The following is a 17,664-nucleotide window of genomic DNA, read 5'->3' on the forward strand; positions in this document are numbered from 1 at the left end:
CAGGAAACTGAAGATTCTGTGAAAAACATATCTGTTCTCATAAGAACATATCCTGCCATCAGACACCGCCTTCTGAGGAGGTAGGACTGAATTGTGGCATCTCAGTCACGCAGCACAGTCTCACACCAACATGTAATGTATCTCATCAGCAAAGGGATGATGCTCCATTTCTCAAGCTTGGGAAAATGAAGGAGAAATTTGGAGAAAATTCCTGGTGTTCTGCTCCACTTGCAGCAATGTAAAGGGCAGAGAGTGAAGTGCTGTAGTAGGAGAACAGCATTATAAAGCATACTCCTCGATGCGTATGAATAAAATCCAATAATTCCATTTTTTTCTTAATTGTCTGGATTTTGTTCAGAACAGAGCAACGAACAGAATTCATTACAAGTCCATGTGAATTGGTCTCAGGCATCCATCCGTTCAGCTGGCTGAATACTTGAATCTAGTATGAACATCTTGGAGGAGAGCAGAGAGGGATTACAATACTGCCCTACAATTCATGACTTTAAGACCTTTTCAGGCCTCATTCACAAGTACATCTCACTTCTTGTAACTTCTATGAGTGCCCTTCATCAAGCCATGAAATAATTGTGCATTTAAACCAGAAATGAAAGAAAGTTTTAAGATCCTAAAGCCATTAAGATGGAAAGTACAGGTTTTTTTTTGTTTTTTGTTTTCTTTTTCCCCCCCCCCCACCCTTTCTTTCAGTAGTTGTTTTCTCTTCTACAGCCCATCAGATAGCTTTGCACAGTCATATCCCGAGTTGCTGATTCAAGCTGTTTTATGAGAAGTGGACAACTGTGCTTGCCATAAACAACCTCTCCAACACAATACATTGCTGTGATTTACAAGTAAGTGAAGGGCTTTGCTGCTAATCCCCACAAACTCTTTCAGGACTGGCAAAAAATTAAAGCAACTCTACCTTTATTTCAAATTCAAGCTATTTTTCCTTTACTCTTTTATGGATATTTGCTATGTTTGTATGGGCAAGTAAATTATTTGAATAGGTGAGAGCAGCATTCACAAGACAGGATTTTTGCAGGTTACATAACTCTGATTGCAAGAGGAGAGCAGGCAGTTCAGTTGGCATACAGGCTGCAGTTTTGCCATGAATTCATGGCCTATGGCCCAAGTTGGCATTGGCGGAGCACCAAACTGAAAGCTCTAGCTTGCTGAGAAGCAAAATCATTGTGGCCAAAAAATGATGCCAAACCATCTATTGATGTTCTGGATAGTTTCCATCCAAAGTTAAATTTTCAACTATTTTCCCCATTAGCATGCAATCCAGTGGTGTTGCCAACCATATTTATAATTAGCACATACAAAAGTACTTGATTTCTTCTACTGGCTTCCCAGCAAATACACCTGCATAGGAAAAAAAGCTGTACTCCATCCAGAACAGCTGTTAGTAAAATTTGTGAAAGAGAACTAAGATCTAGATACTGAAAGATACTGAAACTCTTATGATCATTTCTAAAATCAATTTAAGTTTTCTGACAAATAACTAAGTAGCCTGCAACCAAGTAATCACATTTCTCTTTTGCTTGATTAGCCTAAAAAAGAACAGAATGAAATTTCTTCACCTTAGCTACAACAATGCAAACTCATCAGGAGCCCAGTGGGAAGAAATCAGTTTTGATTCTTAGGGGGAAAAATTGCATGTTGCTGAAGATGTGCCAATTTTATATTAATAAATTTCATTTCAGCAGCACACAAACCTGTGACAAAAGGTTTCAAATGCCTAAATGGCTTTTTAAAATGATGTGTCTCCACCCAAGATCCTTATAAACTGCAACAGTGAATACATTAAAACAACTTTTAAAATCAGGGGCTGAATTGAGCAGTAACTAAGGAATTCTCTCTCCCTACCTCTTCACCTTAACCTTTCTCTATCTTCCTAATGTGTTGCTCTTCATGCACACAGATTGTTCCTGCAAAAGCACATCCAAAATCAAACACTGAATCTTCAGTCACTACAAAACCCAGATGTTGATCAATGTCTATTTCTTTCACAAAAGTACCACACATATGTTTGAAATAAACTTTTTAAGAGTTCAATAATATACAAAAGTACTGCTTACCTTTTAAAGGGCAGCTTTTTTTTCCCCACAGCTCTAAGTCTTGCCTGATTGTATGAAAAATGCAAAACTTGAACAAAGTAAATTCATAATCTTCTTTGAAAAACTTAAACATGCTACCCCCTAACCCTAGTTATACGAGTTTCTTTCTTCTGTCCTGTTTCTGTTCAGCTACTAAATTTAGCTAGCCATAACCTCCTATTTGTCTAGTACTGAATATACAGGTTTCAAAGTTGATACTTCCTCTTGTGTTTATAAAACGTTTTGCAGTGTCACTGTTTTTATAGGAATCCTTCCAATGATTACAGATAATTTTTCAATCAACAAGGTCTACCATCGGTTTTGAAATTCAATAGGCAGATAAAAAAGCAAATCCAGATTTCTGAGCCACATGAGTGTCTCAAGGTGCTAGGATTCAAAATGCAGTAGTGATGAATTCACTCTCCCTCTAATCACTGTAGGATCAGAATTTGGGATGTCATGTTAATCATCCCCACACAAATCCCACCTTAAAATTTACTAATTTAAAGCCAGGATTATACATCTTGATCAAAACATATTCTCAGATTACAATAGGGTGCCTGTAACAGGGCACAGACAGACTGCCTAGGTGTAATGAGGCTGATGGATGAATAACAATATCACTATTCATACACCCAGACCCTGCCATATCTGAGCCATCTGCTGCTGAAATTGCAAATGTGTACCAAAGGATGGTGGACTGTTTTTTTCCTTTGGTTATTCAGAGAGAGATTTTCATTTGACATCCCTTGCAGGCACTGGATCTATGCTTACCTGTGATGAGGAAAAACCAGAGGCTAATTTTTTACTGGCTTAGGACATTTTGCAAACTCATTATAATATGCAACAGTGAAATTATATTCATTGAAAAAATATGCCTAACATTGAAACATTAAAAGGAATTTCTCCATTAATGGATTGTGCAAAAACAAGAATTTTGCCGATTATTATAAATGAGGAAGAAACAATGTCAGCATATATAAAATTTTATAAAACAATATCTGGTTTACCCTTGGAAATTCACACTTCAGCCATTTAGTGTGCACACGTTCATGTGTAAGAAGCTTTCTGATCCAGGCAGTGCATGTGATTCTACTCGTATGGGGAATCTCTGAATGACAATCAGCATGTAAACAGCAAAAAGAGAAGACACTGACGCATTCCTGACTTACGTAGGGTGCTCTGCTGGGACAGAGCTTTTTTCAGATGCTCAACATGATTTCTCTGATTATCTTTCTCAGACCCCAGAATTTTCCAGAGATGTAAATGTACAATGAGGAATTACAGTGCAGACACAACCTCAAGTTAATAGAAAGATACAAGAATTCACAGCGCTGCTGATATCCACCCTCATCAGAATTAGCATACAGAACTCATCAGTGTATGTTTGCAAACTATTGAATCAGTTTTGTTTCTTGCTTCCAGACAGGTTTTGCTAATATTCAACAAGTTTTAGTAAATCTATACAAAGGGTTACAATTTGAATGAAATAATAAGTCAATGCTAAAGCTTTTAAATTACACAACAAAGCTGCTGTCCCCTTAACTGCATAGTAGATATATTCCCTATCTCCACTCCCAAATTTTTGCTCGTTTGCTGTTGTGAGCAATCAATCACTAACACATATCAAAAAACAAGAAGTCCCATCACTATCCACCCTTGTTATCAGCTGTTCCCCCCTCCTTTTTAAATGCTCCCTTCAAGTATTGGAAGGCCACAGTGAGGTCTCACTGAAGCTTTCTCTTTTCCAGGCTAAACATGCCCAGTTTCCTCAACCTTTCTTCATGGGAGAGCTGCTCCAGCCCTCTGATCATCTTAGTAGCCCTCCTCCAGACCTGCTCCAAGAGCTCCACATCCTTCCTGTATTGGGGGCCCCAGGTCCCCCAGGACACAGTACTCCAGATGGGGCCTCACAAGCAGAGGGGGACAATCACTTCTCTCTCCCTGCTGACCACCCCTTTTTTAATGCAGCCCAGATCAAAGTCGGCCTTCCAGGCTGCAAGCATATACTGCTGGCTCATGTCCAGCTTCTCATCCCCCAAGTCCTTCTCCACAGGCTTTTCTTCTGTCTTTTTGCTTAAACTTGCTTTTTCATACTGCCTCCCCAGTGTTTTGTGGCAAGCTGCTACTGCCATCCACCCCATCCGTATGTTAAGGACAGTCTCTGCTGATCAGCACGCAATGAAACTGCAGTGCGATGGGCCAAGCTTTGAGAGTGCTTGTGTCAAGCCATATGTTGCACAGTCTTCATTTACACAAATAATTTCAAGTTCATTGGCAGTTTATTGGCTAAGCATTCAGCATCCAATCTCATGGGACCGGTCACCCAAGCTAGTGGAAATTTTACACAAATGTATTAAACAATGCAATAACAAAAAGTGAACACAAGATAACAGTCAGTATATTAAACCCCTAGTAAGAAGTTCTGTAAAAAAATCAGATAAAATACAGCCACTACAAAAACATTTCCAAAACTGGAGTCAGTCACCTATAAGTTTGCAAATATCTAATAAAAAGCAACATAAACATGGTTTATGTTATCTATATCAGTTATATAGAGGAATGACAGGGTTACTCACTTCAATGGATAAATGTTATCAACATAATAACATATTTTTCACATTCTAAACAAATAGTCTTTTCCTGAAATTTCCTTACTCCATTTCCTATAGAACAGATGATGGGCTGAATACAATAGCAAAACTTTGTTCAGGCTACAGAATTTGGGTAGTACTTTTGTCACAACGTGGGTTTCACACACTTAAACTTATGTAGCTTCTCAGAAGTACATGCCAAGATATGATTTTACACTGCACTCAGTGTGGATGTTTTTATTTTTGCCTAAGGTCAAGGTGAGAGAATATTCTGTTATTCTGTTCCATGGGAGCATCTGCAAACTGAGAAACTGTAACACAGTTCAACTATAGATTTACACTCCAGCCTAAGACAACATAATAAGCTTATGACAACAGGACTTACATTTAAATGACCAGCTATTTACACAGTTACAATGCAGCAGCCAAACACAGAGCAGTGAGTAAATTAGTTTGCAGCAGTCAGGTTTGATTAATCACTGAAAATACCTGTCCCTAAATGAGTGATACATCAAATGTATCATTTAGAAACAGCATTAAACAATAAAGCAATACATCTAGACTAATAAATTAAACAGTGTCTAGGAAACTCCCATCAACTGGAATACTACTGTTTATTCATGTAACTTGACTTACTTAGAGCCTCCTAGGAGCTGTTCCCAATAGGTAGAGCACAACACAAGCATAAACATGGATTATTCCAGCTAACTCTCAAAAGTTGCAATATTCGTGTGCCAAGTTTAATTCACTGGTATAGACATAACTTTGTGTGTCAACTTTGGTAACTAAGATCTCTCTAGTTTCAATAATTTATTTATTTTTAATATTCTGCCCTTGTGGAAGGGCCCTCTAAATAGCTACCAATAGGACTTTGATTTCTTCTTTTCTCCTGAAAAAGATGTAAGAGAAGAGAAGCAGAAAATATTACTGGAACATTAGTAGGATCAATATACATTGTTTCGTACATAACACATCAAATACTCAGTGAAGGCCAAAAATACCATTGTTTCCCATAGTCTGAAATATGTATTGATGAGCAAAGAGTTTGTAAGGCCTGGGACTCTGCAGCAGTTTCACCTTGTTACACTACATTGAATGCATGCCAGATCAGATGGTGTTTAAGAATCTCCCTGGTTTCAGTGTTTGCCCCAGTTTTAATATTTTCCCTAAAGGAACTGACTGAGACTCTTTTGGTGACAGGGCTTTTTTGTCAACTAACATTCCAGATTATTTTGGAGTGTTCTGAAATGCTCACTGGGAAAACCGCTGACTTGGAGTCCCATAGTAAGGACTTCTGCCATGCAGGTACACAGACCAAATGGTCCCACAACAGCTCTCCCACTGTCACTGAAATGCTCTTTCAAATGGCAACTCACATCAGTTCTCATGTCTTGATGTTCTTAAGGTCACCTAAGCTTCACCGGATGGGGCAGAAGTCAAGTCAAATGAATCTTGCTGTTCAAGAAACACAATTATGTTATTATCACTGTAGCATGCACCTAAACAACACAAACACAAGATTAGTGATTTCAATATAATAATAGCAATAGTTGTTCTTATATTTTTTTTCCTTATATTAACTTGCTTTAATAATACAGTAGCGTATTTCTGCACCTTAAGTGCAACTGTACTTTTTCTTATTATTAGATAAGTTATGTAATATTTTGTTAGCAACTATTTACTTTATAAGACTATGGCTACAAGAGCATCCAAAGTAGGTCAGACAGATGAACTGTCACATCTGACGTAGGGCTTTTAATGACAAAAATAGTCATTAAAAAGAAAATAAAACTGCAAACCAGGAACCATTCCTACTAAAATTTGACCAGGTACTGACCAGGAAGAGAGGTTATCTATGGTAAAGTCTGATTACAAAATGTCTGGAGTTAAGAATGCAATTGAGTGGTAATAAGTAAATAAATAAATAAACAATCCCATCAGAGAAGCAACTACAGTGCAAATGAGAACCAGAAAACAAAGCGATAAGTAAAGAAGACTGGATATTTGACACTTCATTTTCTACAGTCAGTATTGCACATATAAACAAATCTGCAAAAGGAGAAACTTACCTTTGACAATTTCCGTGCATTCCATATCCCAATAATTACACAAATAGAGAACAGCACAAAGGAAATGCTGAGTCCTGCCACTGAAAAACAAACAGACAGTTATATATGACTAAATCATTAAGCAAAGGAAAAACATAAATGCTTTCACTGGTGGTGGGTAATTATGCAACACTAAATGCTACAATAAATGCTTTATTTTTCCAACAAAAATCTCATTGAAGTCTGAGTATGTACAGAATTAAGCAAAGCATATTATGGCTCATTATTGTTGATGGTTTTTTCACAGCACAAAGAAATTTTCATCTAGATTAAAGTGCAATAAATCAGCTCCACAGAACTCACCTCTAGTACATTCTAAAGCACCTGTTCAGTCACAAGGAATGTTATTAGGATTCAGAACATTTCTAAGGGGTAACAGCTTTCAACTTGAGAGCTTGCAACGCCTTCCTTGAAAAGTCTTTTAAGTCTTTTTTTCTTTTCTTTTTTTTTTTTTAATTCAAAAATGAAGCAGATTTTCCAATTTTCTCAAGAAATTCTGTGACTCCACCTTGAAAATATTTGGAACACTTCAAGACCAAGGCAGCCTTAACTTTGCTTTTGCAGAAACTTAAGTAATGTGCTACTTTAGTTTGACTACTCTTTTCCTTTCATGTTTCCTTCCTTTACAGTTGTGATTCAACAGTACAACAAATTAGATACATAACACAAAGGAAAGTTATCATGTCTAGTTATTCATATAAACAAAAAGCTGAGTTAAATTTTAATAAATGTTAATAATTATGTTAATGGTATTTTCAATTAATATGAACATAAGCAAATAACGTATGCTAATACTAAAGTAATGAAGTAAGGTTAAATAACATTTACTTCTGGTCTCTAAACAGCTTTGTAAATGCAGTATAATAACATTTTACTGACTTTACCTCTTCTATCACAGTGTGATATTTATCTCCAGTGTTAGAATATCAACAACTACCATTTTTTACACTATAAAATAAAAAAAAAAGCTATAGCTTTTATTGAAATTAAAAGAGTCCCATGCAATACTTATTGTAACGAGGGAAGCAAATTACCAGGGCTGGGTCTACAAGGCTATTCTTATTACTCAAATAAATCTCCAGAGAAATATTGTGATTTGCAATTAAAGGAGTTTCTTTAATATGGTTTCATTGAAACAGAGGTTTTTTCTTGCGTAATGCATGTGAGTTCTACTACCAATGGCAGTAGAAGCTGGAAATTCAAAACTTGGGTAAAAAAACAACAACAACCCGAATATTTAGCAGAATTATACACATTGAAATTGTCAACCTACCTAATAGAGATGTATTACTTACTGCTGTTAAAAATAAAGAAAATGAATATTAGAAACACAAGTAAACTGTACAACTACATATAATAAGGCTGAAGGCTGTTTTCCCTACCATTTATTTATTTTGGTGACACTAAGAACCAAATTTATTTAAGTGGTAGAAACAAATTAACTCACTATTTTCTTCCAAAATAATCAGTTATGGCTATTAACTACTTTGCATCAACATTCACTATAGGCTGGTTTATGTGTATCTTTCTTTACATGTGTTTTATCTGTTTGGAAGGTAATATATTCACAGCTGGATATTTACATGTATTTTCAATTAGCATAACCAAGTCCAAGTCAGAAAGCTGGCTTTCTTCAGGTCCTGCCACAAGCAGATCAGTCATTTGCACCCACAGATAAATAAACATGACACTTAGGCAGCGTGGGAGGGAATTTTTCTGCTGTGACCTTCTTCAGTTTTCTTCATCTAGCACAGGATTCCATGCTATCCACAGACCATGAAAAGAAAAGCATCTGACATTTTAAACAGAATGACTTATTTTCTGCTTCTTGATAGACAGTCATTTATGCTGCGTTATTTGAGATGCCTCAAATACATTCTCTGTTTTTACCTTCCACTTCTGTAAATGCAACAGGAAACCTGTTTAAATCATAAGGCTACACTGCAGCTAAACTGATTCATGTTCACAACTTTTGAGTAGAAAGAGCAGACAAAAGGCACATCAGTATGGAAGTCCCACATTCACATTTATTTCAATGCAGCAGTACTAGTAGAGGCACAACCAGTGAACTCTCAGCAGCCTGCTCAGCATTTAGTACAGATTAGAGTACAGATAAATACTGATAAAATACGAGTTCTGCTCATAACATCTTGGTACCAAAGTGACTCAGTTCTGTCTAAGTGTTTCCCCTTGTGAGTAGACCACAGAGTCGGCCCTGTGCCTATGGCATAATGCTGAACAAAACAAGATCCAGGCACCTGCAACTCCCTGTTTTTATGTAACTATGCCATGCTGCACATCAGTTTAAACATGAGATTTGGGTACAATTGTTCGAGTGAATTAGCAAGTTCCCATCTGTTAGCAGAGACATAGTAAGTGCATTCTTAGGTCACTGCAGTCAGCAGTAACTCATACTATTTTAACTACTAGGTTTTACTTTACACCTGAAACATCAGCGCTCCTGATGTCTATTACTAGCCCTTATAGGATGGAAGGTTGCTTGGCCCCCACAGGGATGCAATCAAGTTTGATTGTGCTGTCAGTCTCACCTGTTGAGGAAGCGGCACTTCCTGAGTCTAGAAGAGAAGAGAGCAAAGTTTTAAACTTCAATAGCTCAGGGCTTAGGCAGCAGGCTTAGTGACAGGTAGCTGAGAAAAGCAACTTCCATCACAGTGACAGTGTGAAGATGAAGGAGAACAAATCAAACTTCAAACAGGAAGAGAGCCAGCAGGAAAGGCACAGAAAGAGAGGACAACTCTACAAGAGTCAGCCAGAGGGAGAAACAGGGAAAAGAAAAGAGTGGTATCACAAAGCTCAGGCATGTGCAATGAGGGAAGGACTGACTCAGGACTTGGAGGAAATAATAAAAACAGATCTGGATTTGGAAAGTAATTACGTGTTGTTGATTGTTGAAAATGTTGTGTGGAATGAGAAACAGGTAACGGTGGTGTTGGTGGTTCGCTTCCAGGCTCCATTGCAGCAACACGCACATGTTTAACACAATAACCTAAAAACAAAACAATTGCTGGAGTATGTCACAATATTTATTATTAAGGTTCGCTCACAACTTCTGCTATAAAATGTTGCATATAAATACATAACTTGGACAACCTTGGCTTCTATTTTGCATTTGCAATATTTGCCTTCATCTAAATTTTCTGTATGAATATTTTGTTTGAAATTAAGATATTTCATTATATTGCAGTATTTCTATGGTCTGGACCTAGAATATGAAATCCACAAAGCAAAAATAGTAAAGCTGCAGCTTTGACTATATATATATCCGGGCACCTTGAAAATTAGCAAAACCATTTGCATTTGCTTTTATGGGGTTTGAAAGGAGAGTACACTTTGCCTGGAATTTTTATTGATATTCATTCTTTTTCTCACTTTTCTTCTTGCCTTTTACGCTTCTTAAATGGCAAGCGATCATTTTAACATAGATGAAATGCATTACATCTCTTTAGTTTACACACAAAACCAGCCTGCCTTACACATTTCCTGTCCAACTTCATTTGTAAATTAATGAAAAAGAATTGTTGAGGAGAGGTGAAAGATACGTTCCCTTAGCTTTACCTGAATGATAAGGAGAGAGGAAAAACATACACTTTTAAAGTGACTGGAACATTAAGCTGATGCTTTCTTGCATTGTTACAGTTGTGACATTAAAAACAAAAGGAAACCTCTTCTGTATATGTAAGTATGTATGTATATGTAAGTATGTATGTATATGTAGGTTCAAAAAAATGAACATCCTCAAACATTTTGCATAATTCTCATCTCCTGTGAGTCCCTGTTAACTTACATATTCTTCCTAGCATTATAGCATAACCTCCAGAGCTTCTCTGTAAGGGAGCACCCACGACACTGCAATTAAACAATAAAAACCCAAACAGTACTTAGAGGAGGAGGCTGCCTCTCTCCAGCAATGAGTTTAAGTTGCTCAGATGTTAGGATAAAAGTTTGCCTTGTCACTGAAGGTTTTATGGGACTCTGCCAAGCAGAACGCTGCTTCACAGAACGTGCCTAAAGATACGTATATCTTCATGAACTCCTTTGAAGAAAGATGGCATAAATTGTTGGCCAGGCCTATGAGCATGTGTGCTCTCATGATAAGAATGTACATTAACCACTTTACCCTCAACACCTCCCAGCACCTTCTTAAATCATTGGTCTATTGCTGCCTTTAGTATGACTGAGTTTTAAAGAAGAAAGTCTGTTATGTCTTTGCACAACTTCAATCCTATTTTTTTTTTTTTTTTTTTGCTTTTTATCAATGAAAAGGTATTAAAGTGAAAAGTTATGAAGCTTCAACCAATCAACCATAAATTCTAACAGCTAAAGCCCTTTTGTTAGGCACATGTTGTAAAGGGACTTTGCTGTAATATATTCAGTCACAAATTCTGAGCATTAAACATTGATGTTTTCACTGCACAAAAAACAATATAAGGGGCTGCAATCCTGAAAGTTGTTAGAATACAAATTGTGTAGTTGGGAAGAAGTTAATGAAATCCAGAGTGTGATACCACACTTTCTCAATTTTGCTTTGTAAATTTACTATGTCTTCGTAGCAAAACCTGGTATTTAAAGTTAAAGAACAAGAAATAATTGAATCAATCAATGTGATACCGCTGCTGTTCTTGTTAAGTACCGGCGCTAACAATTACAGGTGTCATCTGTGTGTGCTGTCATTTCTCCAGATCTACTGCTGATAGAACACTGATCGTTACTGATGTTAACATTTATTTCTAGCATTCATTAATGAAAATAAAATGCTGCAAGAAGTCTTAACTTTTACTGGCATGAGTCTCTTTCTATACATGCAAGGGATTTCTTTAAATACAGGAGACTGACTTACTCTTCAGATTTGATTATTAGAGGTGCTGCAGAATTTTGTATGGCAAAGTACGTTCATGCTTTTTAACTGAACTTTATTTTACCAACAGAAATGTAGGCAAGGAAATCTTTTGTATGGAAAAATGTAATAACACACTGAGAAACAGGTTAAATGAATCTATAATGATTTATAGATCGAGTCAAATTAGTTACAAGATAGAAAAAATACAGAAGTGTCTTCAAAAAGAAATTGAAAGGATTGAACTGAAAGTAAAGCTGAGAAAAAAAAAAGAGACAAAAGAAATTTTCACCTACCTGTAAACAGCAGGATGAATGTAGGCACTGTATTACACATCTTCATTTCTTTGTTTTGTACCTGTTATGGTGCAAAAAAAAAGAGGAACTTGAAGAAGCCCCACGTCACTGTCCCCACAGCAAAGAAACGTTAGTTGTTACCCCCAAAGCAGGAGACTTCAAAAGATTAACTCAGCTGCATTTATCATTTCCTGAGCTGCCTATTGGCTGAATCAGACTGTTTTGAAAAGCAGCTGTAATTAGCAGGGCTTAGATGCCACATTGGTTGTGTAACTTCAGAAATAGATGTACTGAAAAGAATTTACTTACAACATAGAGAAATATGCAGAGAGCATAAAAATCACAAAGCCAACAACTAAATGACAACCTCTATTCATATACAAAAACTAGTTTTGAACTGCATGGTTAGAAAAATGCTTTAGATGTGGTGAGGCTATTATCATGTCACACCTTTGTGAAGATCTTAAAGCATTCTGAAAGCATGGAAAAGGTATCCTTTCACAGATGGAAGTGAAATTCCATTCACGCAGAAGTGAAATGCATACTGATCAGAAAAGACAACCATATTCTTTTGCACTAGTTACAGTTCATACTGTATTCCGAAATATTCAGTGCATAATAAAGAAAGTATTTAAAGGAAAACCATTCCCAGTTTGTAAAAGTTTAAATGATTTCCCATGTACCTAATTACTTGGGATCCTTGAAAGAAACAGTATTATGCCTTCCATAATTACTTCTCAAGTACACCTCAACACCGATGATCAGTAGTCTGACAGTTACGTACCCCATCCAATAGCAAGGCACAGTTTACACTGAGCTAATTACTGATAATTGGAATGTAAAAGTATTGCAGTTGTAAGGCAAAAGAGTTTTCTTGGCAAACTATCATCATGCTATCAAAAAGCTAACCCTCTTCCTCTGCAGAGAATATTTTTTCAAAGCATACAATTGTATAAAATGAAATACTTGTGTCTCTGTGGGCAAGCAGTGCAACACATTGTTAGTAGGCTTTTCCTGTCTGTTCCTCAGCCATGAAACTCCACATGTGAAAAAGGTACTAGGAGGCAGTTTCCACTTATTTATATGGGTGTAAGAATCTTGACTAAGAACAAATTTTATCTGGAACAACATTGGTTTGCATCTTCCTCCTCAGTAAAATCAAATTGGAAACCAAGCAGACAATTCTGATTCAAAGCCAGGCTGCTTTAAACATGAACATTTTTCCTCTTTCATCGCTTTAAACTAAGAACTCAAGGTAGGGCTATGAGGTAAGCTATGATGGTTCATAGCCATTTAAATAGCAAATGAAAGCACAGAGTAACTCTTCAGTTCCAGCACTGTTATTTCACCTTGACACTGACATTTTCAGTTGTCAGCGTCAGCAAAATGTGTGTGTACACGAAGACAAAATATGACAATTCAGAATGTTATCCTCTCTGAAACTCAGAATACAGGCAGTTCTTGCATACCAGCATTTATCTTTGTCCTATTAGGAGAAGTGTAAACGCTATGAAACTGCAAACTGAAAACCATGTATGTGTTATGGGTCAGCTGCAGGGGTGGTGGTGGGGAGGTAGGGACACTGATTAGATGTCACAGATCCAAAGTCCTGCACTTTGGACAAAACAACCCCACACAATACTAAAAGCAGTAGAGCAGAAATGGATCTGGGAGCCTTATGTACAAACTTACAAACTGAACCAAAACTTAACATTAAACCCTTGCAAGCATCTTAAATAGTCCTCAACATTCATGACCCATGTCTCAGTTGTGTAAGATGTAAGTATCCTTATACATAATTCAATACAAAATTATCAAACACAAAATGCTTCCAAGACATTTCGAAATGTATTTTGAATACTGAAATGTATAACAAATACTGAAAGTTCTTTCTTTTTAGCATCACAAAATGGAACTAAAATGCACAATTTAAAAGTGTCTTTGCATGTAGACTGTCATACTAGTCATCCAATGCTTAAAAACACCTTAATGCAGCCAACTGCCATATTAAGGTCTGTAATCCAACAGGGCTCTGATTCTAGAGTAGCCTTCTTAGTTGGGTTAGCTCTGAGGGCACAGGTGCAAACAAAAAATCCATTTTCATAATTGTACTTGGTTTACCTTTTATTCAGATATTTGCTGTATCACCAAAATATTAACCAGAAATATTACCCCACAACTTTTTACAGTCTTTCTGTAAGATTGCCTTGAGTAGCACTGAATCCAAGCAAATTAACAAGGGTAATGTGCATCTGGGTGAACACTTTTGTTCTTCAAGACAACATGATGTTATATTAACAATGTTATTTTTTCTGCCCACACAGCCTTATCTTTTCTGCTGAACATTTCTTTATCAGGTCATAGCAGACCTTTGCATTAAGAAATGCTGGGACAAAGTTTTCTGCCTTCCAAGTCTGCTGCTAATTACAAGGACCATCCTTTTTCTTTCAAAGACCTCCCAAAATATTGCATAACAGACTTTTTCAGACTTTCCTCAAAGAGTATCTCAAATTAAGTTTTCTGTCTCTTCTAGTAACACTTTGCATATTTATACAGGAGTAAGAAATTAATATCTACATGTATTTCCTGTGTACAATAAGAAAAGCTTCTATGCAGACTCTCTAATAACTGGAGAACTAATGCTTCTTCTACAGCCAATCGAAAAAGGCAATTTAGAGAAAGAGCCTTATTAAGGTGTTGTGAATTTCTGGATTGCCAAAGCCTTTCCATCAGTTCAGAGGAATCCTAAGGAAGACTTTTGCCCAAAGTTTGACTCTCATTTACTTGTCTAGTTGTCCTTTTTGCCTACTTTTCCTGCCCTCAGACACCTACAGTGAATACACCTACAGGAAAGAGGATAAAGGTACAGAAAATGTGTAGGATGAATGCTTGCAAGTAAACATAACAGAAAGCTTCCCTTTGACCACAGAGGAGCTCTGGAAGCCATAAAGGTAAGCACTTTATCAACAATGGTTCAATTTCCCTCAGTTTTAAAGTGTAAAAGTCTACAATCCATTATTCTCTGACAAAATTCTCTTAGTGCTGACAATATCCCTTTTCAAATGACACCAAAAAGCCCACATCTCTTTAGGACATATCCCTCACCTAAGCCACTTGACTTATCAGAGGGTGCTGGTTCCTATTTATCTCATTACTTTTCCTGAACTATTGCCTGTCACATGAAAACTTTCAAAAGGAAGGACTGTAGGCAAAGCAGTATATATGCAAGAGTCACTTGTTGTCTGCAGTGGTTGACTTAACACTAGCATGTACCAACCCTGCTGTGGAGTAAACTATCAGTCATTAACATCATAGAATTAGTGCAGTTGTATTAGTGACTGCCCATCACCTGAGGGGTAATAGTACCATCAAGTGAGTGGAATAAAAAGCAAAGAAGCACAGCATTTTACTATCATAAAAGTTGCCCTTTTTTCTTTTAATGGCCTATTATCCTATCTTATTCATTTAACATTGGCTGAATGGGGCAAAAAGCTTGTCTCAACATTTATGCATAAAGAAGCTGGCTTGTGTATGTTGTAAAATATTAACTGTCTTTGATAATAATTGTTCCTGTGAACAATTACTGCAGAATAGCATTAAATTATCCTTATAGAGTAATTTGCAAAATGTCTAAAGAGTGAAATGCATTTCCTGTAACTTCAGTGTCTGGTGATCTGTCAGTGGCTCACTGACAGATTTAAGAAACTTACGACCTGAAGATCCACTTTTTTGCATTTCTGAAGACTAGTATTAGCAACAGAACAGCTGAAGTGGTAAGTTGAAAAATCCTCTTATTTGTCCAGTGCCTCACAGTAACGCTATGTGATGTCAAGTCAAATAAATACACTATACTTTTCATCCTCTAAACAAGCCTCTTAGAATCAAATTGAGAAATGATTATGCTAGGAAACAGTCATGTGGATCAGTGTTAGCAGCACTGATTGCATTTTACATAGCAGATTAGGTTCTACTTACAGAATTTGATTGCTACTGTTTTCAATAGTGTGGAACCTTCCAAATATTTAGAAACTTCTCAAGTATTACATGATTCCAGTGTCACACACACCAATTTTCATGTCTACACTACTGTATATAGCTTGGAGATGTGGAATGATGCAAAGTAGCAGATTCTCATGAATAGACAATTATGACTGGGAAGAATAACAACCATTAAATTACAAACTGTTTCATGTTTAATGATCTATTTGCAAGACAGCTTCTATTTAGATAGATGTAAAATAAGTGAGATAATTCCCAAACTAACAAGCTGCAGATTAAGCCATAGACACTGTAGTTCACTGGTGCCTTTTCCTGTTACACGTACATAAGTGCATGTATATTCACAGTTATATTTGCTTTTCTCAAGCAAGGCCAAGATGGAAGTCTACAGACACCCCTAGTGAATTGTTTCTCCAAATTATTCCTTTGAAGTACAGCCTATCCCCATAGAGAACAAGCTGCCATGTTCTCACAGAGCTAGTTGCCACTTCTTGTTGACTTGTGCATCACTCTGTACAGAAGAAACATTGTATGGTGCCACCATTTACTACCGAGATAACATGCAAGAAATTTTGCCTACTCTGATCTGCAGTAATTTATAGGCAGGTTCTCTCAAAAAAAAATATGCAGAGCCTACTGGATGTAGGAAGTAGGGTGATTAAACTATACACTTCATTTGTAAAAAAAGAACCTGGAATATATTTATAGATATAATATAGATACAGCATAGATTCTGGATGGCTGGATACACTTGATTATTTACTGCATAGAGGGCAGAGTTAAACATGCACATGCAGGAGACCCCACCATTGACTCCTGAGAGTGGACTCCCTCACTTTCTAAACAACTTGAATCACGGAGACAAGGAGTCTAGGTGCAACTTAATTGAGTCCTAGTCCCAGACTTGGTCAACAGTTTGTCTAAAGGTTGAAGAGGCCCTCCTGTAGAGACACAAGGAATTATTCATGGGGTAAGTTATGACTCATACTTTGTTTTTAGGTGCATGTTCAATTGACCCTCAGCTGTCAAACTACATGTCTGCTATCAGCTCTTTAAGACCCCCAGTTTGAGGCAGATTTTTGGTCCTCAATCTTTTTTAGCAAGAGTGTTAAGAGTGCTATCAGTACTATTGCTGATTGTCTTCCTGCACCAGACCAAAGGAGGACAATGGGAGAAAGAAGGGCGGGAGTGGAGAGGGAAGCATGCAGTCTCAAGTAAAGATAAGTAGTTTGTTTCCTGCTTTCCTTGGCGTAAGTACTGACACTGTGTAAGAAGTTTGAGTGTTGTGGACAGCAAATAGAAAGCATGGGTGTCTTCTAATCATATTTTACTATGTTTGCTTTTTGAATGGAAAATAACATGTTGGCTTTTTACATTAACTCACTGTCCCAGATGTCTATATTAAGGACATTAAATGCTGTTTAATTTAAATAAATGATCCTCATTATACTAGAAAGTGCAGATGGGTGTAATACAAAATTTCAATCATCTCAAAGCATTTTCAGTTTTATTTAAGTCTATGTTGTTTCTCCTGCCTGCCAAAGCTATGGACACCCCATAACACTTAACAAAAACACAGAAGATGAGATGTACATTGAATTAATTCCCTCAAAGTTATTCCAGAAAACGATCCCATTTTTTCTTAAGAAGAATCTTTCACAGGTCTGGTGGAAAAAACAGCACCTAAACCAGATGAAAATTTGCCTCCTGTAG

The 17,664-nt window shown here is 36.8% G+C and overlaps 1 protein-coding gene across 23 annotated transcripts in view; it reads right to left on the reverse strand.

The window, feature by feature from the left end:
• LOC146761029 (uncharacterized) overlaps window positions 1-17,664 on the reverse strand; it is a 169,970-nt gene that overhangs the window by 19,730 nt on the left and 132,576 nt on the right. For 4 of the 23 annotated variants that reach the window (XM_085546488.1, XM_085546500.1, XM_085546502.1 and 1 more), the window contains 7 exons: window positions 11,953-12,013; window positions 9,698-9,808; window positions 9,351-9,377; window positions 8,075-8,098; window positions 6,763-6,842; window positions 6,070-6,148; window positions 4,363-5,582 (listed from right to left, as the gene is read on the reverse strand). In XM_085546488.1, coding sequence (XP_085402614.1) covers window positions 6,104-6,148; window positions 6,763-6,842; window positions 8,075-8,098; window positions 9,351-9,377; window positions 9,698-9,808; window positions 11,953-12,013 — 348 coding nt within the window. In that variant the 3' untranslated portion in view covers window positions 4,363-5,582; window positions 6,070-6,103. Of the gene's footprint in view, window positions 1-4,362; window positions 5,583-6,065; window positions 6,193-6,762; window positions 6,843-8,074; window positions 8,099-9,350; window positions 9,378-9,697; window positions 9,809-11,952; window positions 12,184-17,664 lie in introns of those variants that run through there. The other 19 variants (XM_085546487.1, XM_085546499.1, XM_085546496.1 and 16 more) reach the window with 15 other exon arrangements.

Source organism: Coturnix japonica, chromosome 4 (genome assembly GCF_054131305.1).
Source record: "Coturnix japonica strain WE chromosome 4, WE-NBRP24, whole genome shotgun sequence".
NCBI classification, from domain to species: Eukaryota; Metazoa; Chordata; class Aves; order Galliformes; family Phasianidae; genus Coturnix; species Coturnix japonica.